The sequence below is a fragment of the Podospora anserina genome, chromosome 6 (assembly GCF_000226545.1).
Source record: "Podospora anserina S mat+ genomic DNA chromosome 6, supercontig 2".
Taxonomy (NCBI): Eukaryota; Fungi; Ascomycota; class Sordariomycetes; order Sordariales; family Podosporaceae; genus Podospora; species Podospora anserina.
Genome location: NW_001914857.1, coordinates 941,843 through 965,826, shown reverse-complemented (window position 1 = coordinate 965,826; position 23,984 = coordinate 941,843). Strand labels below are relative to the sequence as shown.

Sequence of the window (23,984 nt, the reverse complement as noted above, 5' to 3'; positions counted from 1 at the left end):
TTTGACGCTGTCCCCTTTATGGGCTTAGCCTCTCCAACTGCCACTTCTTGCTCCCATCCTCACACTCGACAAGGTCATACACAAACCGATCGTGCAACCGGCTCTGCCTCCCCTGCCAGAACTCCACTCGTTCTGGAATAATTCTGAGGCCGCCCCAGAATGGAGGAACTGGAATTTGCTCGGCACCCTCGAACTTCTTCTCTGTCTCCTTGACCCATCCCTCCAACTGTGACCGCCCGTCATCACCCTCCTTGCTCGCATCGGGCTTCAGCACTGAACTCTGCTGACTAGCCCACGCACCAATGCGACTACCTCTTGCTCTGGTGTCGTAATAGACTTGACTTTCCTCTGGCGCAAGTCTCTCTGCTCTTCCCTCTACTCTGACCTGCCTCTCCAAGGGCTCCCACCAAAACACAAGAGAGGCCCATGGATTGCCTGTACTCTTCCCATCTGCGGTGCCAAACAAATCCCTAGCCTTACCGCTGGTTCCAAAGTTGCTGTAAATGACAAATCCCTTGTGATCAAGCTCCTTCATGTATACCACCCGAGAGGAGACACGGCCAGAGGGAAGCTGGGCAGTGGATAATGTGCATGTCTCTGGGTGAAAAACACCGGCCTCGGGAAGCGAGGCTTGCTGGAACCATGTGTGGAATTGTGTGATAGGGCTCTCCGGGTCGACGTCAGTCCTCTTGAGACCGCCTTGGCGCTCAGCTTTCAAGAACTGGGCGGCCTGTCCAGGAGGAAGTGTAGGGCCTGAATCCAGTAGTGCTGGTGTCCCGGTGGGGGCGACTGTATGGCGTGTTAGCTATTTTCTCGTTTCCAAAAGCGCCGGGTGTCAAACATACATATGAGCTTGTCGTCTTGCTTGGGATGAAGCGCCATTCTGCTGTTGCTTGAGCCGATCAAACGGGTTCCTCTGGCAAACACGGAAAGAGAGGGCAAGCGACGGGGGCTGACGCGCATGGGCGGTGTTATAGGCAGTGCTCTTGGAAAACCTGATGGTCTGATGCATCACCAAAGAAGTTAGTCGATGGTTGAAGAAGGTCGCCATTGTGCCGTCAGTCGCCCCACTTACCGATCGAGGCAGCAGCTGCCCACATGACAGATCTGTCAGTCAATAATCATGTTTTGATGAGAGGACTTTTCTTGGAGCAGGTGAATCTTGTGATAACCGCTATAGAACTTCCTCTACTCGCTATGACCGTTACTGCTCCCAGATTTGATCACCAGGAGAGTGCCCCCCAAACAGTGACGTGTCGTTGATTGATTAGATTAGATTATAAGATTAAACGAGGGGCAGCTCTATTACAGCAGGGAAGTTTCAAAGTGGGGTCGACCGAGCTCAGGGACCCCTGCCAGGATTTCCAGGTTCTCCAAGTGCCCCTCCCTCCACATCAAGCGGCCGCCAAAGACAACACCAGCATCCACCAGCACCGACCGAGAAACTAAAGCTCTTTGAAAAATACAATTCATTTTCGGACCCTTTGATCGAATAGAAGGCAACCATGGAAACCGAGCCTCGCTCCCTCAAAGCTGTCTTCGCCGACGCCGAAGCCCAGCGCATCGCTCTGGAAACCCAGGCCTTCACTCCCAACTCCCAAGAATACACCGACGCCATCTCCTCCGCCATCAAGAACTACCAAGAGTCCCTTCACCTAATATCCCACCTCTCCCTCTTCTCCCCCAACGAATCTCTCGAAGACCTCTCCACCTCCGACCTCCCCCTCCTCCTAATCAACTACCACCTCGCCGAGCTCTCCCAAAAGCTCCCCACCCCCTCCCTTCCCGAGCGCAAAAAAATCCTCACCTCCGCCCGCGATTTCTACGAGCGCTTCCTCCACCTCCTAGACAGCTACTCCCTCCTCACCCCCCAATCAGCCAAACTCCTCGAAGCCTACACCTCCTCCCCATCCACCTTTTCAACCGCCAACTCCTCCGACCCAACAGTCCGCCGGAATGCCAAAATCGCAAACTTCCAAACAGAAAAAGCCCTCCGCCAAAAGTTAGATTATCTCCGCGCCCGTCCAGAGTATGGCGCCACAGAAGATGAAGACATCCCCTCGGGAGCAGGCGACGAGGAAGTCGTCCGAGAAGTCCACCTAGCTAACCTAGCTTATCGTGTTCACCTTACCTTCAACGCCCTCGACTCTCTAAATCGGGAAATGGAGATCTTGTCCATGGCACCCCCCCAACCACCTCCATCGGCCCAGCAAAACCAGCAGCAAGCCGAGGATGATAGGCGTAGGCGGGGGATAACCAGCGATGGCAGTTACAACGACAGACTAGATATAATGAACCGTGCTCTTGGAGGGAAAGGAGGACCGATTTTGTCACAGCAGGGGAAGCCACTGCAGCCGTTTACGCTCTTGGCAAACAGGCAGGAGATTGCCAAGGGGGTGTTTAGGCCGAGTCATAATCTGCCGACAATGACGATTGATGAGTACCTGGAGGAAGAGAGAAGGAGAGGTGGGATTATTGAGGGGGGAGGGGAGGCAAGTGGGCAGGTGCCGGAGCCGGATGAGGATGATTATGAAAAGGCCGAGAAGGAGATGTATAAGGCTAGGGCGTGGGATGAGTTTGTGGAGGAGAACCCCAGGGGGGCTGGTAATACGATCAACCGTGGTTAGGGTGGTGTAGATAGGGGCGAGGTTGAAGTATGATATGATGTATGGAAAGAAGGTGTTGAGGGATGATAGAATACCCATAGTGCATCCATAGGAGAGTAAAATCATTGCGAAATGTCACCGTTCCTCATGAGGCAGTGTGAATAAAGGGGCTTAGGTAGAGCTGCTGTACTTGAAGGCTGACGATTAGGTGCAGATGACATCCACGGGGGTTGGATTTGCAGCAATAAAGTTATATTTCCAAAGACACCTGTCAAATGTCTAGCCGGTGGTACATACCAATTCTGTGTGTTTCGAGCTCGGACGAAAATAAGTAAAATACCTTCTTTTTGCTCTTTCACTGCACACCTACCGTTTACTCCTAGCGTTTTGTTCAAGAATCATGTCCCGAAACTTCCGCCTCTTCACAGTGCTCCCCTACGTTCATCCTGTTCAACACGAACCCTTTTCAGCGAGCCCCTCGCCCACGACGGCGTCTATGGCTTCTTCACCATCGACTCCATCGTCCGGTCTATGGAAACCTTATCCAAGATAGGTAACCAGGCCTCCAGGTTATTCAGGTCTTCATCATCGTAGCATTGATGTCATGATCGTAGGGGGCAGCATGCCATCACCACCGGGACTTGATGGCCGAAATGGGAAGAATGCCACCAGACCTATGGAAGGCCGTAAGAGATGGCACATACAGTTAGCCCGCCTAGGTATTCACGCTGGGATCATCTAGGTATACAGCAAGTGGCCCCGCTCGCTCGCGCTCCTCAACGCCCCCTCCCACCAGTGCCAAAGAGTCGGACAACACCAGTGACGAGGAGAGCAAGCCCCAGTGACTTGGAGATGCCCGACGCCGGTGACGAAGCGTCAAGCAGTTCGAGTACCGAAGATCCAAGCAGCTCTTCCACCAAAGAGTCGGACCAGGACAGCGACGGTGAGAGCAACCATGGCACCGAAGAGTCCGACAACGACGGCGACCACAACCTCGTCTTGAGCATGACGGCTACTCACGCTCGGACAGGAGTTACTAGACTGAGCAGCGCTTGACAGCCATTGTTGTTAACAAAGCTCGGATGGAAAAATCAGGATGACCATGATGGTCTTTTCCCTCATCTATATCCATTTATTGACATGAAAATTATCAAAATCTACATTGTTTAGGTAGAGCCCGAGTAAACACCGAAACGCCTTGCTCAAGATCGTGACCCTTATTTCAAGTGAATTCATCCCCCTCCTACAGAGGAAAGACAAAGATATTCAGCAGATCTGCTCTTAAAATCATATCCCCCAGCCTAAAAATTCCTTCAGATTACAAAACCCCACATAAACCCCCTTAAATGTTCAAAGCCCAAAGTTCACATCATCCATATCCTCAAACCCGTCCAGCGTCGAGGTCCCATCGTCATCATCGTCATCATCCAGACTCATGACATCGTCCACCCCTTTCCCCTTCAAAGAGCCACCCTCCAACCCCGGCTCCTCCACATACTCCTCCAACGCCTGCCCAACAGCCTGATGCCCCGCCGGCCTCTCATACATAGCCTCATTCCACTCCCCATCCTCTCCCTCCGTAAACCGATCCTCGCTCGTCATCTCACTCGGCACAGCCACCACCCTCCTCTTATTATCCGATATAATCCCACCCCACTCGCTCTCCCCAGCCCCAGTCTGCTGAACACTCACACTCCTCGCCACCGTCGCATCATCCAACAACAGCTCTCCGAACCCCAAATCAGATTTACTCACCATCGTAGGCGCATACCCAACCGTACTGGCCATGTCCGTGTCCGTCCCCGCAACCGTATACCCCGTATGATAACCCGGCCCGGGCTCACTCGGCCCCATCTCCGCCTCGGGAATGACCTCCTGAAAAACACCCCCCGACCCGTCATCCAACCCACCATCCGCCCAAATCGGCAAGTACTTGAGCTCGCTATCCTCAAGATTCAGCAGCAAGTGGTCCGAAAGGAAGAACGAAAACATGTTCTCATCGTGATGCCCCAGCACCCTGGTGGTCAAGTCCTTGAGCGCATAGTGCAACCCGCTGTGGAACTTGAACAGGTCAAACCACCCCGTCCAGACTTGGCGATTGCCACCACCAGCACTCGCAATGTCGCTCAACATTTCCACGGCCTCAGGATGGCGAATCCTCGACATTTCCTTGTTAAATGTGAGCCTAAGCTGTTTTAGATAATCACCATCCACCTTCGTGTTCGCCATCTCCGCAAGAGTCTCGAGCTTCTCGCGCAAACTCCTCCACAAGTACGGCGTGAGAACCTTTTGCGAGGGATCCAGTTTTGAGTACACCAGATGCAAGGGCAAATGGGACTTTGCGGGGACGTAATGCCGTCGTTGAGCCTCCACCAACTCGACCACTTTCTGCGGAAGGCCATCAATCTCGCAACCTTGCGTTTCAGCTGTCATCACTCTGTCCACGTACTCGTGAACGATATGTACCAACCCCCTGGTCAGTCGCTCATAGGCCTCCTTCACCTCAGAATGCCCATACCGATCGATAACTTGTTTCGTCGCCATGAGATTGTCCCATTCAGCGATCCGGGTGGGGAGATAGTTGAAAACGGCATCAGATTTGAGCAACTTGTATTTGCCCGTCATCCTATCAAGAAAAGCCCGGGCGCCGTATTCGACGGGATCAGAAGGGAAGTCGCCGTAGTCATCTCGGGGACGCTGCACCCAGCTTTCTTTAGGAAGACGTGGCGACCGGAGCGCTTTGGCGTAGTCGACGGCAGTTTCGCTGACCAGGATCTTGAAGGCGGCCGTCAAGATACTTGGGATTCTGAGCGCGTAGGCAAGCTCAAACGCTTTTTCGGGACAAATTTCTGTGAACTTTGTGTTTGGAGGAGCACTGAGCCATTGGGTGACCGGGTCAACCTGAGCAAAGTCAGTAAGCCTGCCATCAAGATCAACGACAGGGTCATTGATGCTTACCACGACCTGTGGAACCTCCAGAGAGATGGCCACTTGTGCGACGGTCCACATTCTTACTGCCGAATTCAGCATCAGATCCTTCCCGTTGATCGCCTGCAAAACACGCATGATGCAGACACGATGCCGTATGGGACAATAATCCTCAATTCTTCGCCAAGGGGGGATGTGGCACATCGGGGTACTTTCGTCATCGGGAACAATTCCCGGGCAACTGCTGGCAACTTCCCACGGAGATGCATCAGTAAGGCCTAAATCGCACTATTAGCAACAAGAAAGCCACATCTAACGAGGCAATAAAACTCACAGTTCTGACGTCTGCAAATATCATCATGCCCCATTACCATGATGGCGCCAACTGCAGAGTCTGCCATCAGCCGGCTCCGGAAATCAGTATCTTGGAAACATTTGAGGACTGGGTCTGGCGAATAGTGGCCAGCAAGAAACCACAATTTGACCATCTTGGGCAGCCAGAGCTTCGCAGTAAGGTCTGCTAGCTCAGCTCCCTCAACCGGAGGCGTGAAGTCCAGAACATACTTGACACCTTCCGGCAGGTCTTTCACACCTAGGTCAGTAGCCAGTCGGCGACGGAACCGCTCCTGGGCCCGGGGTTTGAACATGTTGTTGATCTTAGCAGAATTGAGAGCGATGAGCGAACCGTAGCTCATACGGAGCTTGAAATCACCCCATCGGCTGCCGTCACAAGTGGTTCCAATGTAGTCTTTGGGAAAGATGATAAAGGCCAAGACGGAGGTATCTTTGCCTTTGGCTGGGGCGAGGTGGCATCTGGTAGCCACGATGTCCATGAAGTTCTGCTGCATGGCATTTCGAGTCGCAGGATGGGGTTGATGTGGTTTTGGGGGCTCCGGTTGGGGCTCACTGAAGGTTACAGCTCTTGGTGATCCAGATTCAGTAGCCATAGGCATATTGTCTTGTGCCGGTGGACTGGGCGTACTCGCCCAGTCGTCGATAAGTTGATCGATAAGTTGTTGTTGCTCCATGACGCTTTTCCGTACGACGGGATAGGCAGCGAATGCTGATGATGCGAGCCAGCAAGCGATAGGGGATTGGTCCAAGCTAAGTTTGATGCCACGCGAGCTCGCGAGCCGAAGGAAAACTGAAGGTCAATATCAAAATGGCGGTCGTCAGCGAAGTTTAAGCTGGTAACTAATTACCCCGCCACGTTGTCGGTGTGAAAGGAAAGCGCGGGGGAGCTCCTCTGAAAGAACAATGGATGAACTGGAATGGGAACGTGAAGATGGTCGGACATTCCAGCTTTGAGATGGCCTAAAAACTGCAACGACCTATTGTCCTCAAATGCGCACTGAAAGGGTATTCGCGGCCTGCTCGTCATAAAGGCTCAACGAAAGAGGATGCCTCAGCCAGGCAGCAGCCGGGTCCAGCGCCAGTCATATTTGAACATATTAACCATCAAACATACAAATATTCCGCCTCACTCGATTCGCCAACCGAACAACGAGGAGCTGCAGCTACATGCTACACAGCCCCCAACAGCCCTATCAAGCACGTCGAGCTCCCAGCTTCTGATCTGCCGCCGCCGCCCAAGCTCGTCAGTCAATATAACATGGAGCGGAAAGAGTCGCAATGGAAATACTTACAGATACTGTTCTCAAATGCAAGCCCGAAGCCCATATCCATGCAGCACACCACGTCCTCACTCTGACGAGGCTTGCTGATGTTGAAGAATATAGGTCAAGGCGTTGAAGCCCTCTCCACTGATACTAGCTTCTTGACCAATCATTGCGCGTTAATTGACTGACACATCCACGTGTTGATGCATCTGCAACGCCAACAACAAAGTGGTTCAATGAACTCTTGAAAGATTGATGTTCCAGTAGACAACGGAATTTGAAGTTCCAAGATTATGATGGCCATTCAAAATTCACTACCCATGACATGTCTCATCATCGGACATCACTGCTTGACCACCACTGCCATGCAAACACTAGCTGTTGACCTTCAACTTGACAGCCCCTCACCTCTTGTCAACCGTCAGAACGTACGTACACCATCCAAACCTTCAATGTTGGACGTCATTTCAACTCTAATGTCACTCCTCCTCGCCCAAAAACTCTCCCTCTCTGATTCCATGACATCCTCGCCATGACCGCCGCCCTCATCGCCAATCAGCCCAGTGTAACCCCAAACAACCCGACTTTCCCCTCCTTGCATAACATCTGCGACATTCCCGCCAAAAGCAGAAAGTCCCCAACCCAGAAACACGGTAACCTCCGAGTCATGTCATGTCATCATCATCCCAATGCCCCGCACCTAACCTACCACCTTCAACCTCACCCCCAACAAAACAAAAACACCGTGCTCTGACGGATATCAAAACCGTACAGTGCGCCACCTTAGGTAACCAACACCGGCAGCCAAGCTCACCCTGCCCAATCTTATCGCGGGGCAGCAACACTGCTACGCAGCAGCACACTAACACCGACTAGCTAGCCTCATGCAATGCACCTGGTCGCGTGCCACTGTTGCCCCCCTAGGGACCGGGCCTCGAACGTTTGGGGCAGCTCAAAAGTAAAGAAAGTAACAGATCAAGGGGTTTTGATCTTCTCTGTCTTCCTCCTTTCGCAAAACAATTCCATTATCTAGAGAAGCATCATTATTTACCTTCTGTCCCGTTGAAGATCTTTGTTGCTATATCCGTCACGCTACTCTTGACATAACATCATCGCATCCGTCTACTTCACCGCCTTCATACTTCATACCTACCTACCATACCTCTCCAACAACTTCAACATCTTGATAGCTCACCCCCCAAAACTCCATCACATATCACAATGCCCTCCCACACTCCCATCCGTCAAGCTGCCGCAGCTACCACCACCACTACTACTTCTTCCCCCGCCATGAAGCGCGGCGTGAGGTATGTCCCATCTTATCTCATCTCATCTTATCTTATCTCTCCCGATTCGGAAGTCGAGCGTTCAACTTACCTCTCATGTCAACCACAGCAAAGTCTTACCCCACGTCATCAAATTGCTCTATGTCTTTACACCAAACCCCTCTCTCCCCTCTCACAGTTTCAATTCCTTTGCCAGCATTGACTAACACGCCCCTTTTCACAGCCGCAACCCCCGCCTAGCAGCCGCAACCCTAGCTCTAACCCTCACAGCCCTCGCCGTCCAGCAAGTCTCCTCCTCCCGCACCAGGGAGAACGAGTCGGCGCGGAGGAAGGCGGGAGACCTCTACGTGAGCGTGGATCGGAGTGGTGGTGGCATCTAAAAGTAACATACCTAAATCTCATCTACTTCAATTATCGGTAGAATGTATGCATAACAGGTAGAACAAAACGCAACAAAACATAAATCAAGCCGCAATCTGATCAAAGGAGCCCTCACGCCACCTAGCTTTCTTCCGACATCGCGCAGACGGGTGGAACAGGAGATGATTCAGAGAGAGGACGATTCTCGTGCTGAGATTCTGTATGTTCTTACACTCGATACCATCCCATCCATCATCACAACACTGGACAAAAAGAGGACACAACAAAACACAAAAAAGCAGATTATTGAATTGTTATCCAATTATGGACATATCTAATGCTACATATAAATACAATAAATACAAAGCACCCCAAACCCAACCCAAACGCACATACGCCTCTACATGCAACCCAAATACATGTGCATAAAACATACCTATACATACGCCATCCCAATGCAAAAGGGTATCACTCGTACAAAGTCATGAGATATCATCAAACAAAGAAAATGCTACCAGAAGAAAAAAAAGGGTTCCAAGGTCGTTCTCGGTCCAGGAGAGTCGTTTGGTCTAGGATCTATCTATCGTAGATACCACTGACTCGAAAAGCAAATAGAACGCAAAAATCAACATGCCTTCCAGTTTTCCCATCCATACCCTTTTTCCCATCCGTCCCATATATAATAACTATTGAAAGAAAATGAACAAAAAGCAAACGTCATTCTATAGATGTCATGATCAACTCGACTCCTTCTAAGAAAGAATAAGAGCGAGCAAAGCCATGCGGCAGTGGAGACCGTGCTTCATCTGTTGTCGTATGTCAGTGTTTATTCAGGAACGAGAAAGAAAAAGGGGGGGTGCTCACCTGTCTGAAGTACGCGGCTCTCTGGTCAAAGTCCACCTCCTCAGCAACCTCCTCATTTCTGGGAAGAGGATGCATCACGCGCATGCTGGGCTTTGTGTTACGGAGAGTGCTCTGGTCGATGCGGTAAGAGTTCTTGACTCTGTCGTACTCGGCGAGATCCTCGAAGCGCTCCTTTTGCACGCGGGTGACGTACAGCACGTCGGTGGACTCCAAGATCTGGGGAGTAAGGCTCTCACTCTCAAAGAGAATCTGGCCAGCTTCCTTGAGGTCCCTATAGATATCCTTCGGCAAGGCCAGAGACTTGGGGGAAACCAGATTGACCTTGACGTTGTTGGCGCGGTAGTGCTTGAGGAGGTACACAAGGGAGTGGACGGGTCTTCCGTGCAAGAGATCACCAACAAAGGTGATGGTCAAGTCTTTCATGGAGCCAAATTCCTCGCGGATGGTGAAGAGATCAAGGAAGGCTTGAGTGGGGTGCTCCTTGCTTCCGTTACCGCCGTTGATGATGGGAACAGGGATGATCGGGGCAACCTCAAGGCAATTCTCATCAGGATGGCGGAGAACGACAGCGTCTGCGTAGCAGGCAAGCGTCCTCAACGTGTCATGGAGAGTTTCACCCTTCTGAACCGACGAAGTCGAGGTGGTAATGGCAATGGTGCGGCCGCCAAGACGCTGCATGGCGGCATCGAAAGAGGCAGAGGTGCGAGTAGACGGCTCGTAGAAGAGGGTGGCGAGCAGGCGTCCGCGAAGAATGTCAAGGACACCCTGGCGGTCGACGCGGTTGCGAATCTCCTCAGCAACGTCGAAGAGATGGTGCAGGTCCTGCCTGCTGTAGGATGTCACGGAAAGAACATGCTTCTTCCTGAATGGGGAATCCATGGAAAGAAGCTGCTGCAACTTGTTTGTGAAGGGGCCAGGGGCAGGAGACGCAAGGAGTCTCGAGTCTGGCAACGGGGACAACGCTTGGCTAAGTGGCTTCAAGGCAGGAGAGGTGATGGTGGCGATGGCAGGCATGGCTCCGTGAGTAGACATGTCCTTGCCCTTGGGGGGACCTTCCACGGCGACGCCATCGAGGCATGCGACCTGATCCTGGAATGTCACACGCTGAACAGCGCCCTTCAGAACCTTCCCAGCGAAGGGAGACCAGGGGCCGGTCTCAGGGACGGTGTAGGTGCGGCCAACCTCGACCTCCAAAGTGGTGCCAATCTGGTCGTGGAGCTCAAAGATCTCCTTGGGCTTGTCATGGAGACGTGTCATGATATCCTCAATAGTGAGCTTGCCCTCGACAACCGAAGTCAAGAGGAGGGGGAGTGCATCGGCGATGCCAACAGTGGCATCAGTTGGCTTCCCCAATTTTTGAGCGAGCTGGTAGGGCAGGCTTCCAATAGAGAAGACGTCGATGGTGGCAAGGTGCTGCCACAAAGCAGCCTGGTCCCTGGCATTGGGCAGGAAGCTGCAGTCAGGATAGTCATCCTGGGACAGATACAGGGAATAAATGGACACATCGCACGTGACATTCATCTGTTTTGCCTTGCAAAGAGCAATCAATCTGATGTCATCCTTGGTGGTGACAGCGGTGACGTGAATGCGGCGGTTGTGGAGGCTGGCAAGCAGCAAGATGGAGGCCAAGTCGGTGGTGCGAGCATCCGTGATGATGGGCTTGTGAGTTGGCCAGGCATCAAAGTGTGCTTGGACAGCAGCAACCTTGCTGATGTTCTTTCCGGACATGTGGTTGAAAGGAATGAACAGAGAGCCAACTTCACCGGCCAGAAGGCTGATTTTGTCAGCATTGTCAGAGGTAGCGGTGACGGAGAAGTTGAAGTCGCAATAGCCACCACGCTTGCTGTTCTGCTGGGCGATCTTGAGGGACTTTGCCTCTGTGATCGAGTTGCCTTCACCCTCTCCAAGGGGCATGACGCGAATCATGCTGAATCCGGCAGCAATCGAAGCCTTGGTGACACTCTGGAGATCCCCGCTGTCCCTAACAGCCAGACCGGGCACATAGGCGGCGATGTTGACCAGGCCAGGCAGCTGAACAGTACGGTGGCTGGTCTGATAATCGGTGATGCCGACCTCCAGCTCAAAATGCCTGGCGATAGCCTCGATCAGGATCTTGGCATTCTTGACATTGGTAACCAAAGGAACTTGGTAGTCAACAGCCAGACGACGAGTGAGGTAGCCCTTGCTCACGTAGCTGGCCGGGCGCCTGTATCTGTTGCTGGATGGCAAGTTGATGTACAAGTCGATCTTGTTGTTGGACAGATGGTCAACCAGCGAGTACTCGCTTCTCTGAGCCTCCTGTTCAGACTTGCCAAGGACCTCAAGGTACTGCGCCTTGACTCCGTGAGATGCCAGGAAGTCGGAGGTTCCTGCTGTGGCAAAGAGGGTGTAGCCCATTTCCTCAAGCTTCTTGACCGAGGGAAGAAGTTCCAGCTTGTCATTGTAAGAACCAAGAGACAGCAGAATGTTCTTCTTGGGGATCTTGAAGCCAGTGGACATGAGACCCTTCAGGTAAGCCTCATACTTGTCGGAGCCAAAGCAAGCGACCTCACCAGTGGAGGCCATCTCGACACCCAGCACAGGATCAGCACCAGACAGGCGCGAGAAACTGAACTGAGGGACCTTGACAGCAACCGAGTCAACAGTGCGATCGATCTTGGGATACTCCTCGAAAGGAACATCCATGATAGCCTTGGTGGCCATCTCAATAAGATCCACTCCCATGACCTTGGAGACGAAGGGGAAGGAGCGAGACGCGCGAACGTTGCACTCAATGACTTTGATGTCGTTGTCCTTGGCAATGAACTGAATATTGAGGGGACCAGTGATGTTGAGAGCATCAGCAATCTTGCGGGTGGCGTCCTCGATGCGCTGAATGGTAGTGGGCTCGAGGTCCTGGGGAGGAAGAACCAGAGTGGCATCTCCGGAGTGAACACCAGCGTTCTCGACGTGCTCAGAAATAAAGTGACCAACAACCTTGCCGTTCTTGGCCACGGCGTCCATCTCGATCTCCTTTGCGTTCTCGATGTACTTGGTGATGACCACAGGGTGCTCGGGAGACACAGCGGTGGCCTGCTTCAAGTAGGACTCGAGATCACCCTCAGAGTAGACGGTGTTCATGGCAGCCCCGGAAAGAACATACGAGGGGCGGACCAGCACTGGGTAAGTGACCTTGGTGCAGAAGGCCTTGGCCTCCTCGAAGCTCGTGAGTTCCTTCCAGGTAGGCTGATCGACACCAATGCGGTCAAGCATACGCGAGAATTTGTACCGGTTCTCGGCAGAATCAATCATCTCAGGCGAGGTACCGAGCATCTTGACGCCAGCTCTGAACAGGGGCAGGGCAATGTTGTTGGGCCCTTGGCCACCCATGGCGCCTAGAACGCCCTGGGAGTTTTCAACTTCATAGACGTCGAGCACAGTCTCCATCTGCAGAATTGTCAGTATTCGTTATGAGCGAGGTCCTCAGGGGGTCAAGAAGTTCTCAGGGGATTGAGAAAAAAGATTCTCAGGGGGTCAAAACTCACAGTGGTGGCCTCAAAATAAAGCCTGTCGGCTTCGTCAAAATCAGTGCTTACGGTCTCTGGATTGCCTTTCGGTCAAAATATTAGTACTAGAGCTCTTGGGAGGGTGCGGGAAGGTGTCAAACTGGTTGAGAGAATGTGTGAAGACTGAAAACCGGGACGCCGTTGACAAAACAAATACAGAGTGCCACTCGGGGATAAGGCCTTTGAAGATAGCCAACACGCCTCTCGGCTATCTTTCAAGGCCTTTGAAAACATAAAATAGGTCTTCCAAGATAGTCCAGAGGCCTCGAATGAAAATCGATAGGCCTTGAAAGATCGTCGATAGGCCTTCGAAGATAGCCGAGAGGCCTTGAAATATAGCCCAAAGGCCTTGAAACATAGTCCAAAGGCCTCAAAACATATGGGAAAGGAGAGAGAGAAACGAAAGTGTAAACTTACAATTCATCATGATTGTCTTGATACCCGACTCCATCAATGTGCGGATAGCTCTCACTGAGCACCAGTCGAACTCGACTGAGGAGCCAATACGGTAAACACCAGAGCCAAGGACCATGACGCCGCGGTCGTTGAAGGCGATGTCATGCTCGCTGGCATTGTAGGTGGTGTAGAGGTAGTTGGTGTAGGCGGGGAACTCGGCGGCGACAGTGTCGATCTGCTTCACGAATGGGGTGATTCCGGCCTTGGTGCGCACATCACGGACCAGCAGTTCAGAAGAACCGACAAAGTTGGCAATCTGGCGATCAGAGAAGCCGAGCTGCTTGGCGCGAAGCAGGGTGTTGGCGTTGAGAGACTGGCCCTTCAGACCTTCCATGTGCTTGGCATAGTCAATCAAGCCCATAAGACGGTCGAGGAACCACTTGTCGATCTGGGTTAGCTCCCAGATGCGCTTCACCGAGTAGCCATTGTACATGGCATTGGCAATGGCAAACAGACGCTGGTCAGAGGGGGTCTGCAACTCGTCATCCAGCGAGATCAAAGCGCTCTCGGTCTTGTTGAAACCCAAGTTGTGGAAGTCAATAGAGCGAATGGCCTTCTGGATCGCTTCTTCGAATGTTCTACCAATGCTCATGACCTCACCAACACTCTTCATGGAAGAGCCGAGCTGGGAGGAAACACGGTTGAACTTCTTCAAGTCCCAACGAGGCATCTTGACCACGACATAGTCAAGAGAAGGCTCGAAGCAGGCACAGGTGACCTTGGTGACCGAGTTCTTGATGTCCTTGAGAGGGATGCCAAGACCCAACTTCGCAGCAATGAAGGCAAGGGGGTAGCCGGTAGCCTTGGAGGCGAGAGCAGAGGATCTCGACAGTCTGGCGTTGACTTCAATGATGCAGTACTCCTTGGAGAAGGGGTTCAGGGCGTATTGAATGTTGCACTCGCCCACAACACCAAGGTGGCGAATGACGTTGACAGCGGTGGTGCGAAGCATGTTGTAGTCCTCGTCCGAGAGGGTCTGAGAAGGAGCCACAACGATGGAATCACCGGTGTGGATACCAAGGGGATCAAAGTTCTCCATGTTGCAGACAGTGATGCAGTTGTCCTGGCAATCTCTGACGACTTCGTACTCAACCTCCTTCCAGCCCTTCATGCTGCGCTCGATGAGAACCTGAGGACTGGCAGCAAAGGCCTTGCTGCACAGCTCACGAAGCTCATCTTCGTTGTTGGCAAAACCACTGCCAAGGCCACCAAGGGCGTAGGCCGCACGAACAATGACGGGGAAGCCAATGTCCTTGACGACGTGCATAGCCTCCTCGAGGTTGTTGGCTGAGGCAGACTTGGCGCACTTCTCGCCGATGGAGTCCATGCTGCGGGCAAAGAGCTCACGATCCTCAGTGGTGATGATGGTGTCGATGGGGGTACCGAGAACCTTGACACCAAGAGACTCAAACTCATCCTTGAGCTGGATACCAACCGACAAAGCAGTCTGGCCACCGAAAGTGCAGTAGATGGCATCAGGCTTCTCGTGAATGATGACCTTGCGAACAAACTCAGCATTGACGGGAAGGAAGTAGACCTTGTCCGCAAGACCCTTGGAGGTCTGAATGGTGGCAATGTTGGGGTTGATGAGGACGGTGTAGATGCCCTCCTCCTTCAACGCCTTGATAGCCTGACTGCCAGAGTAGTCGAACTCGCCAGCCTGGCCAATGCTGAGACCACCACTGCCAAGAACAAGAACCTTCTTGACCGACACACGGGGGTGCAGCTTGTTGTTCTCCTCGACAGTACCGCCGGGAAAGTGGACAGGCTTCTGAAGCACACTGTTGTCCTCGGACGCCTTGACGACGGTCTGAATGAAGACATCAAAGAGGAACTCGGTGTCGCGAGGGCCGGGGGTGCTCTCGGGATGGAACTGAACACTGAAGTGGGGCTTGTCGACGTGCATGATACCCTCGTTGCTGCCGTCGTTGGCGTTCACGAAGAGCTCCTGCCAGCCAGTGGGAAGGGTAGCAGCGTCAACGGCATAACCGTGGTTCTGGGAAGTGATGTGGCATTTGCCAGTCACCATGCTCGTGCAGGGGATGTTGTGACCGCGGTTACCGAACTTCAGCTTGACTGTCTGCGCACCAGAAGCGCGGGCAAGAAGCTGGTGTCCCAAGCAGATACCAAAGATGGGCGTTTTGTTCTCAGCAAGGGCGGCAGAGATGTGCTTCACAGTATCCTTCATCACAGCGGGATCACCAGGACCGTTGGAGATGAAGAGACCATCGTACTCCTCCTTGGAGAAATCGTAGTCCCAAGGGCAAACGAGAACCTCAACGCCACGCTTGAGGAAGCATCTGAGCTGGTTGTACTTCATACCGACGTCGAGACAGAGGATACGAATCGGCCGGCCGGTAGAGTGCTTGAGGGCCGAAGCCGATGGGGGGCTGTAGAGCTTGGGCTTCTTGATGGACACTAAGAGATGGTGAGCATGAGGCTGACTTAAGGTCTCTCCTAAACTCACCCTCCGCTACGAGATTCTTCTTGTTGGGATCAACCCATTCGAGTTGCTCGAAATATGGCCTCCAGTCCTGGCCGGCCTTGTTAAGAGCCGCCAGGTCGGCGAGGCTGTCGTTTTGCAACAGCATGCGACCGAGCATGCTACCCTCCTCACGAATGCGCTTTGTGAGCGCTCTGGTGTCAACGCCATACATGGCGGGGATGCCCTCCTCCTTGAGCCATGCGCCCAATGAGGATGTGGCGAGGTAGTGGGAGTAGTCTTCGCCAGCATAGGTGGCTACGACGAGACCGGCGATGTGAATCTGATGGCTTTCGAAGTGGGCAGGAAGATCCTTCAGAAGCTCGCACATTGTTTCCCTCGAGGGGACGCCGTAGTTGCCGACCAGCGGGAATGTGATGACCAGAATCTGGCCGCGGTAGGATGGGTCTGTCACCGACTCGGGATATCCAACCATGCCGGTCTGGAACACCAGTTCACCGGCAATGCTCTTGGGGGCACCAAAGCTGTAGCCTTGGTAGACCACACCATCTTGAAGCTCAAGAGTGACGAGCTTCTCGGAAGAGGTGAGGGGCGCCGTGGCGGGGGCGTAGAGTTTGGCCTCCATCGTGTCTGAGAAGAGGGATTGTTTGGTCGTAGGAGGAAGAAGGGAAGGAATTGGGGAGCGAACGTGTGAGAAGGAGGAGGATGATGACTTTTTGACCGAGAACGGAGGACGGAGGACGCGGCGAAAAGACAGGAGAGTCCTCGGGATGGTGGGGAGCTCGGGTTCAGGGGGGTGGAGAGCTCTTGTGCCGTCAGAGGGCAGCAGTGGGATGAGAAAGAAGTGATTTTGAGTGATACCAGAAGAGTCGTCGTCGTTCAAGCAGCGGTCGTCATGCTCTGGAGTTTGGCAGCTCTTCTGGATAACAAAAGAAAACAAGAAGAGAAAGTTGTGGTCGGCGGCCGGGAGGGCAGAATTTTGTATTAAGCTTGCTGCCCCGCCACATTTCCATACTGCCGTCCAAAACTTTTTGGATTTCCAGGGCGGTGGTGACAAGCTGCTGCGGGGTTCCCTGTGCGGTCAATTGACTTTGACAGGAATTTTCCTCATTGGCCAATCACGGGTCCTGGAAAGGCGTTAGCGCACCAGTTCATAGTGGGGGATGCTACAGTCCGGTGCAGCGTTCTCCTGGTCTGCCGTTGTCCGATGTTCTGGTTGGCCATTTATTGACTCGCTTGGGATCGGATTTTTCAGCCCCAGATCTCGACTCACACTCTACCGAGAGAGCCATGTGTTTTTGGAGATTTCCATGTTGTCTTCCCATATCAGCTTTGTTTGAAAAGAGGCTTGTGAAAAAATAGAAGTGATTTCGATTCGAACTAGATACAACTCGACCACCCTAATGCAGGTACAAATAGATAACGGAAAAAAGGTTATGTTGAACCTTTGCCCTTCGATCCACCCAGGGCTCGAACCTGGAACCTCCTGATTCGTAGTCAGACGCGCTTCCAATTACGCCAGCAGACCATCTGCGTTGTGTTGTAGAAGAGGAGTCGAAGTGAGGGCTTAAGAATTCTTCAGCTGTGCTGTGGAGCCCCACTTACAACTTTTTTGGAGTTCGGGTGGCAGTGGGGCTGTAAGAGGTGCCGGAGCCGATGGTGTGGGGTAACCGGCGCCGAGTGGGGCATGTAAAAGACGGATCCCGTACCGGCAGGCTATGACAAGCGGTTCCGAGCTGCGACATTCTCTATTCCTCTGTAGTCAGCCACACCGTGGAAGGATATCTGCCTTAGAGCCATGCTGCCAATACTCGCACAGCAGATGGCATCCTTATAAGCAAACTGAGGTAGCTGTCTGTACCCGGATATGCAGGGTTCGTCAAGCCATGGCGCGGCCTGCCTGCTTCGGAGAGGACGGAGCTTGCCGAACAATGTCATATTGTTGATGAGAGTGATGATGAACCTTTGTGAGTCTGTTGTCCTTGGAGATGTCTGAAGAGAAGCCGCTGCCGGACCCTTTTGTTCTTGCGGCATCGGCTCCAGTCCCCACCGTCGGCGGCTGGTAGGCGAGTCAGACGCTGGCTATCAGAGCTGGCTATTTCGACTTCGTGAGAGCATGCCGGTGGACGCGCGGGACAAGATCCAACACCCATGGTCGCAGCGTGCAGGTGTTTTGCAGGAGCCCCGCTGTAACCTTACCCCTCCATCAAGGACCCTGAGCTGGTCACGGTGCGGTCATGTGGCCAACATCTGGGTCCAGATCTGGCGATGGCGACATTCTCTGATGCACGATGATAAGATAGAGACAGGAATGTCAGAAGAAAGGAGAAGAGGTGTGTATGTGTTGATGATGGCGAACTTCAGCTTCGGCCGGCGACGACGCTAGGTGGGTGCCGTGGGAGTGCTGAAGATGAGAGGCGGCCCCTCAGACCGCTTCGAGGCAGCTCCTCATGCTGGCCTCGGCGAAATCCACTTTCGACCCCGCGATTCGTTGTGGTTGTTGAAACTGGAACGGGGGTCGCTTCTGCAGCGTGCTCCGAGCTTGCCCATTCGCCAAAGACACCCAGATGGTGGGAAGCGAGTCGGGTCGGGTGGTGCAACCTTGAAAATAGGAGAAAAGAGCACGAGGACAGGACAACCCTTCTTTTCTTCTCTGTTGATTAAAAGAAGGACAGAGCTGGAAGCTGGAGTCATCGTCAAGTCTCGGACGGGTTTTGTGGAGATCTGAGGAGCAGGGATCAGGCCAGTGCCCGCCGCGAGCCCAAGTTCTGACACGACCTTATCAGTCCAGAATCTGGGGGTCGCTTCACGTATCACCCAATTCCCAGCTGTGGCTTCCTCCCAGGGGCTTTTCATCTGTACTTTTGGCCACCCCAAGTCGCGGTCCACGCGTGTGTCCCTCTTTTCGTCTTGTCTTTTGCGACAGTCTAGAGACGGCGCCAAGATGTCTTGTTAGAGCATCCATCTGGTCTGAACTGAACTGCGTGCGACATCTGCCTCCTGCAGCCTCGACGCTCTTTCACCAGTTTACCGATCCCTTGACGACATATCGCGACCCTTCGACTTCCATGGCGCTTGGGCGCTACGAATAACGAGCAGGGCACTTCGAGCCCGGACTGGAGAATGTTGTCCGCTCTGCTGCGGCCCTTTGGCAGGGGCGAGAATTCACAGGATGAGGGCCACCGTCCAGACGTAGAACAACGTTTTGCGCCTACCAATCGAATGCATCGCGCCTCGGTCGCTTCGCTAGGCGAGTATCGCCAGCATCGTCACGCCGCTGCCGACTTCACCGAGGCCGACGATGATGACGACGACGAAGAAAATGAGTCTCACCATGATAACGGGCAGCCGTCCCGTTACCAGGCTGCTGGTGTTCAAACCGAAGAAGACGAGGATGGGCGCAGTCACTCCATCGGCTTACCCCTGTTTTCTGCAGGTCATCTGGGTATGTATATGCGGCCTCAATGACCATAAGGAGGCAGCGATTAATGATTGTCCTAGATTCACTCCCTATATACAGCATGACCCATGCCATCCGCATCATTGTACAAGCTAGAACCGAAACAACATTAACATGGGATCAACTGAGATCCCCGCAGGTTTCGCAGTTTCTCATCAGACCAATGCAGCAACAAATACGGACGCAACACTTTTCTCGGGGCACTCTCTACGCCCTGATGGCCAATTGCTTGCAATTCGGGAAGGAAGGGCAGTTGTACCCAGGAAATGCCGGAACAAGCAGCACCAGAGCAAAAGTGTGTGAGCTGTTGGCACTCAAAATATTGAAAGAGTACACGACGCGGGAGCTCATCGACGCACTCTCCTACGACTTCTATCCTCTCCAGGGTATCCCGGGGTCCCAAGGACCACTTCCCCAACACGCCAGGTCTAGCCCGGCCACTATGCGGACTTCAACCCTTGAGGTTGCCATCCGAGCTTCAGCCAAGCACTTCCTCTCTCATCCTCTGGTAGTGATGCAGTTGGAGGCTATCTGGAACGGTGCCATCAGCTTTCACTCCACCGAGGACCAGCTTCGCCGTCAAGGCTCTTCGTCGAGTGCTGTTGGTAGCAATCAGTCTCGGCGCCAGAGTACGGTGAGGACACCGCTGTTGAGTCAGCAGCAGCAAGCGAAGGAGGACCATGGACGGGCTCTTGCTCACGTTTCCGGTCGGCGATTTGTAACCCTGTATGATCCTCGAACCGCTTCACTTTTCAAACTATCACGGCTACGGGTCCCACGATATCGTCAAATACTCTCCACGTGCTCCCTTGCCATCTTGATCGCGCTCTTCTTGGCCGTTCTGAGCCAAAGATCGAGCAAAATCACCTCCCTGGAGTTGATTTTTTGGTTTTGGAGTGCTGGCTTTATGCTTGACGAAATCGTCGGCTTCAATGAGCAGGGCCTGTCTCTCTACATCATGAGCTTCTGGAACATATTCGATCTAGGTATCCTGTTGCTTTTGATCGTCTACTACTGCATGCGCATCTACAGCGTGTTTCTTCTCGAACCCCATAAATGGAACGAAAATGCCTACGATGTCCTCGCTGCTAATGCGGTCCTGCTCTTGCCGAGGATATTCAGCATTCTCGATCATTACCAATATTTCTCGCAGCTCCTGATAGCCTTTCGGCTGATGGCGGTCGACTTGGCGGCTGTTTTTGTGCTCATATTGGTGTGCTGTAGCGGCTTTTTTGTCTTCTTTACCCTTTCCAAGAACACAAACGATCCTTATGTGCTTGCCTACAAGATCTTTCAGATCCTCATGGGCTTTACACCAGCCGCGTGGGAAGTGTAAGTACAAACACATCCCTTAGCGACATTTCCGGACCACACGGCTAACGAATCGGCAGGTGGGACTCGTACACTTGGATGGGCAAGGCCTTGATGGCTTTGTTCCTCATCATTTGTCACTTCGTCATCGTGTACGTGGGCGCTCTCTGGTAACTGGAAAACTGATACTTACTTTCGATAGGACGATCCTCATCACTGTTCTGACCAACTCCTTCATGTCAATTGCATCCAACGCAAACGAAGAGCACCAGTTTCTCTTCGCTATCAACACAATTTCCATGGTGAAGAACGATACGCTCTTCTCTTATATTGCGCCCGCCAATATCTTTGCATGGGGGTTGATGCCACTCAGGTATTTCATGTCCCTCAAGCGGTTCGTGTGGCTCAACCGCGCCGTGATCAAAGCCACCCATTTCCCTCTGCTGTTTTGCATTTTCTTCTACGAGAAGTACTTCCTTGCGCCGTACATCTACGAAGCTACTGATCTCGTCGACAATCCCGGTCGTGGACGCCCACATGGGCTTTCTTTGGGCGATCCATCTACCAGGTCAGCATTCTTCAGCCCCAGTGTCCGAGTACGAGAGGAATCAGTGCTCGGCTATCAGAAGGACAGAGCATTGGAAGAAGTATTTCGACGTGCTCCCGATACAGCTACGCTGAGGACTCAAAGGAGGAATGAGCGACGGAAGACGCAGAATGCGATTCGCACATGGATGGACCAAAATGACGGAGGCTTCCGCTCGCCGCAGAATTATTCGACGATTGACAGCAGGATGACCGGTGATTGGCGGCGACGGCTGAGTATGAATCGAGAACGCCCATCCAGGTTCCCACGGCAGTATTCCGATCTTCGTTCTGCGGCCAGCGATCCAGCAGATTTCGTTTCTGACGCCCCGTACCCCATGGCACCCGAGTATTACCACGATGGCGTCCACCGGAGAGATTATGCTCATGAGATGAAGGAGAACACCGATGCGGATGGAGACGACGAGCTTGTCACGAATGATGAGGAAGAGGAGGATAATGTGACCAACACCATTGGTGACGGTCATGGACACGACCGCGAGGCAATGGAGGAAGATTATTTCACAACCCCTGTTGCCAGCCGCTTCATCAACGATGAGCTCCCGTCAACTGACTCTCCTCGCATCGGCCAGTCAAGGCGTAACGCTCTGCACACCCGGACACTGTCAACTAACACAATCCTCTACGTCCCAGAGGAGAAACATCAGCCATATAGTTCCTCCTCTGCTTCCATGGGCAGATCACCGCAGTTACCATCCCGACGACACACCCCGATCATGACACCCATCTCAGGAGGTGGCCACCGCTCGCCTCGACGTTCTCTTTACATGACCTCCTCCCGGCCACGCCCTATTGCCCCGCCCCGCGACATGGCACGAACAGCTCCCACCCGATCAGGTCTGACTCTTGACATCCCTGCCCGAAGACCAGCAACACAGCACCACCACCAGCAAGATCCCCAAGATGTCCACCGTCACCGGCGGATGAGCTCCTCCGATCTCAACGCCACGGTTACAGTAGACGACGAAGAGAGCACCTTTAGTGGCGTGCCCTCTAGTTTCGCGACACAAATGGCCATGGCGACGGCGATGCTATCCAAGAGCGCTCAAGGGGATAACAATCGAATGAGCAGGCTCATGCTAGCAAAAATGAAAACCCTAGAAGAAAGTCTAGGGGATGTGGTACGGGAGATGAGCTTGTTGAGGAATTCCGTTCCTAACACGGCGCATAACTCTGACGACGGAGGGGTGGGAGGGTCCGGGATTAATTTCAGGAAGAAGAAACCGCTGAAGATGATGGTGGGACCGCCGGGGTCGTCGGAGCCGTCGTCGACTTCTGCGCCGGGGGCGGGGGAGGGGATGATGATGGGTGGTGGACGGGGGGGGTTCGGATTGAGACGGAGTAAGACTGTGGGGGTGGAGGAGGCGAGGAGGATACAGATACGGAAGAACACTGGGATGACTGGGAGCTGGATGAGGAGTCCGGTTTCGAACAAGTCGGGGTCTGGGTCTGCGGTTACGGCGATTGCGGCGACGGGGTTGGGGATTGGGGATGAGATGCCTGGTGATAAGGGGAAGCAGAGGGAGGGGGATAAGAGGCTGCCACCACCGCCACAGGTGGAAGATGATGAGACGTATGAGGATGATGATGATGATAATGATGGGGGGCAGTTGCAGGGGAAGATGAGTCCGGAGAGTGGGTTTGGGCGGTTTGCGAGGAGGGGGGTAGGGAAGGGGATCGGAGGGGCGGGGTCGTTGTGATATCCAATTGTGGGAAAAGGGTTGGGTGGTAGGAAGATTTGCTGTTTGGGAGGATGGTCGGGCGGGGAGTGGTTTCCTTTTGCGAGCATTGTGTGTGAGCTTTTTTGGCTTTATGGGGGGGGGGGTTCGGCAGCATTGGGTTGGCGTTTGTTTTTGTTTGCATGTAATATCTGAGGTTTTCTTTCTCATGGGGGGAGGTGTGATGTATGATGTATGAAATGGAGATGGGGGGGCCGTTTGAGACGGGGATTCCATCTGGCAGGTTGATTGATTGGTTGGATTGGGTTAGGTAGGTGTGGGAGGATTAATTTGTGTTTTAAGCTACGGTACTCTGCAACTAGCTGGAGAGAGGTGGTTGATTGATGTTGTTTTGTCCAGCATGATACGTTTTATGAGCCGCTTTATGTGATGATAAGGCAAGATGTGTACTCTCCCTGTGGTGAAGGGCGCAATGCCTACTGACTGCCTATCTTGCCCCCTCATCGTTCCGATTAGACAATAAACATTGCTGGTACCTAATGTTATGTTTACCACTTTTTGAAACTACTGGTTTTTGAGATTTTTTTGAAGTGGAGATTCTTCTCAAGTGTTGAGTCTCTTGTAAAGATAACTGTCAAGTGAGAAGAATTGAGACATTGCTAGGCACAGCTAAGCTGGGGAGCAAGCGCAGAAATGTTCTGGGTAAGTATTCAGTTTAATATTCGTTTTGAAATACATAGTCTCAGCCATTGGGCTGTCATGTCTCTATGCCACATCAATTGTATTTAAAAAAAAATATACCAGTAGCCGAGAAGCAACTT

At 52.9% G+C, this 23,984-nt stretch overlaps 7 protein-coding genes across 7 annotated transcripts, besides 1 other annotated feature; 3 read left to right on the top strand and 4 right to left on the bottom strand.

The window, feature by feature from the left end:
* Positions 1-16: 16 nt before the first annotated feature.
* On the bottom strand, positions 17-963 carry PODANS_6_6140 (uncharacterized protein; the record flags this gene model as incomplete). The annotated part of the gene is made up of 2 exons (XM_001910079.1): positions 17-789; positions 846-963. 2 exons carry the CDS (start codon positions 961-963, stop codon positions 17-19), a joined length of 891 nt encoding a protein of 296 aa, XP_001910114.1.
* Positions 964-1,505: 542 nt separating this feature from the next.
* On the top strand, positions 1,506-2,627 carry PODANS_6_6130 (uncharacterized protein; the record flags this gene model as incomplete). Its single annotated transcript, XM_001910078.1, has 1 exon — positions 1,506-2,627. The coding sequence occupies one exon, from the start codon at positions 1,506-1,508 to the stop codon at positions 2,625-2,627; it is 1,122 nt and encodes a 373-aa protein (XP_001910113.1).
* Positions 2,628-3,956: 1,329 nt separating this feature from the next.
* PODANS_6_6120 (uncharacterized protein) lies at positions 3,957-6,562 on the bottom strand (the record flags this gene model as incomplete). Its single annotated transcript, XM_001910077.1, has 2 exons — positions 3,957-5,812; positions 5,869-6,562. The coding sequence occupies 2 exons, from the start codon at positions 6,560-6,562 to the stop codon at positions 3,957-3,959; spliced, it is 2,550 nt and encodes an 849-aa protein (XP_001910112.1).
* Positions 6,563-8,374: 1,812 nt separating this feature from the next.
* Positions 8,375-8,819, top strand: PODANS_6_6110 (uncharacterized protein; the record flags this gene model as incomplete). Its single annotated transcript, XM_001910076.1, has 2 exons — positions 8,375-8,460; positions 8,663-8,819. 2 exons carry the CDS (start codon positions 8,375-8,377, stop codon positions 8,817-8,819), a joined length of 243 nt encoding a protein of 80 aa, XP_001910111.1.
* Positions 8,820-9,551: 732 nt separating this feature from the next.
* On the bottom strand, positions 9,552-13,253 carry PODANS_6_6100 (uncharacterized protein; the record flags this gene model as incomplete). The annotated part of the gene is made up of 3 exons (XM_001910075.1): positions 9,552-9,605; positions 9,664-13,089; positions 13,188-13,253. Coding segments are annotated over 3 exons (3,546 nt in total), but the record flags the coding sequence as incomplete, so codon positions are not given.
* Positions 13,254-13,578: 325 nt separating this feature from the next.
* On the bottom strand, positions 13,579-16,732 carry PODANS_6_6090 (uncharacterized protein; the record flags this gene model as incomplete). The annotated part of the gene is made up of 2 exons (XM_001910074.1): positions 13,579-16,082; positions 16,132-16,732. 2 exons carry the CDS (start codon positions 16,730-16,732, stop codon positions 13,579-13,581), a joined length of 3,105 nt encoding a protein of 1,034 aa, XP_001910109.1.
* Positions 16,733-17,562: 830 nt separating this feature from the next.
* Positions 17,563-17,635, bottom strand: a tRNA (tRNA-Arg).
* Positions 17,636-19,230: 1,595 nt separating this feature from the next.
* PODANS_6_6080 (uncharacterized protein) lies at positions 19,231-23,184 on the top strand (the record flags this gene model as incomplete). The annotated part of the gene is made up of 4 exons (XM_001910073.1): positions 19,231-19,552; positions 19,609-20,899; positions 20,959-21,030; positions 21,081-23,184. 4 exons carry the CDS (start codon positions 19,231-19,233, stop codon positions 23,182-23,184), a joined length of 3,789 nt encoding a protein of 1,262 aa, XP_001910108.1.
* Between the last annotated feature and the right edge of the window lie 800 nt (positions 23,185-23,984).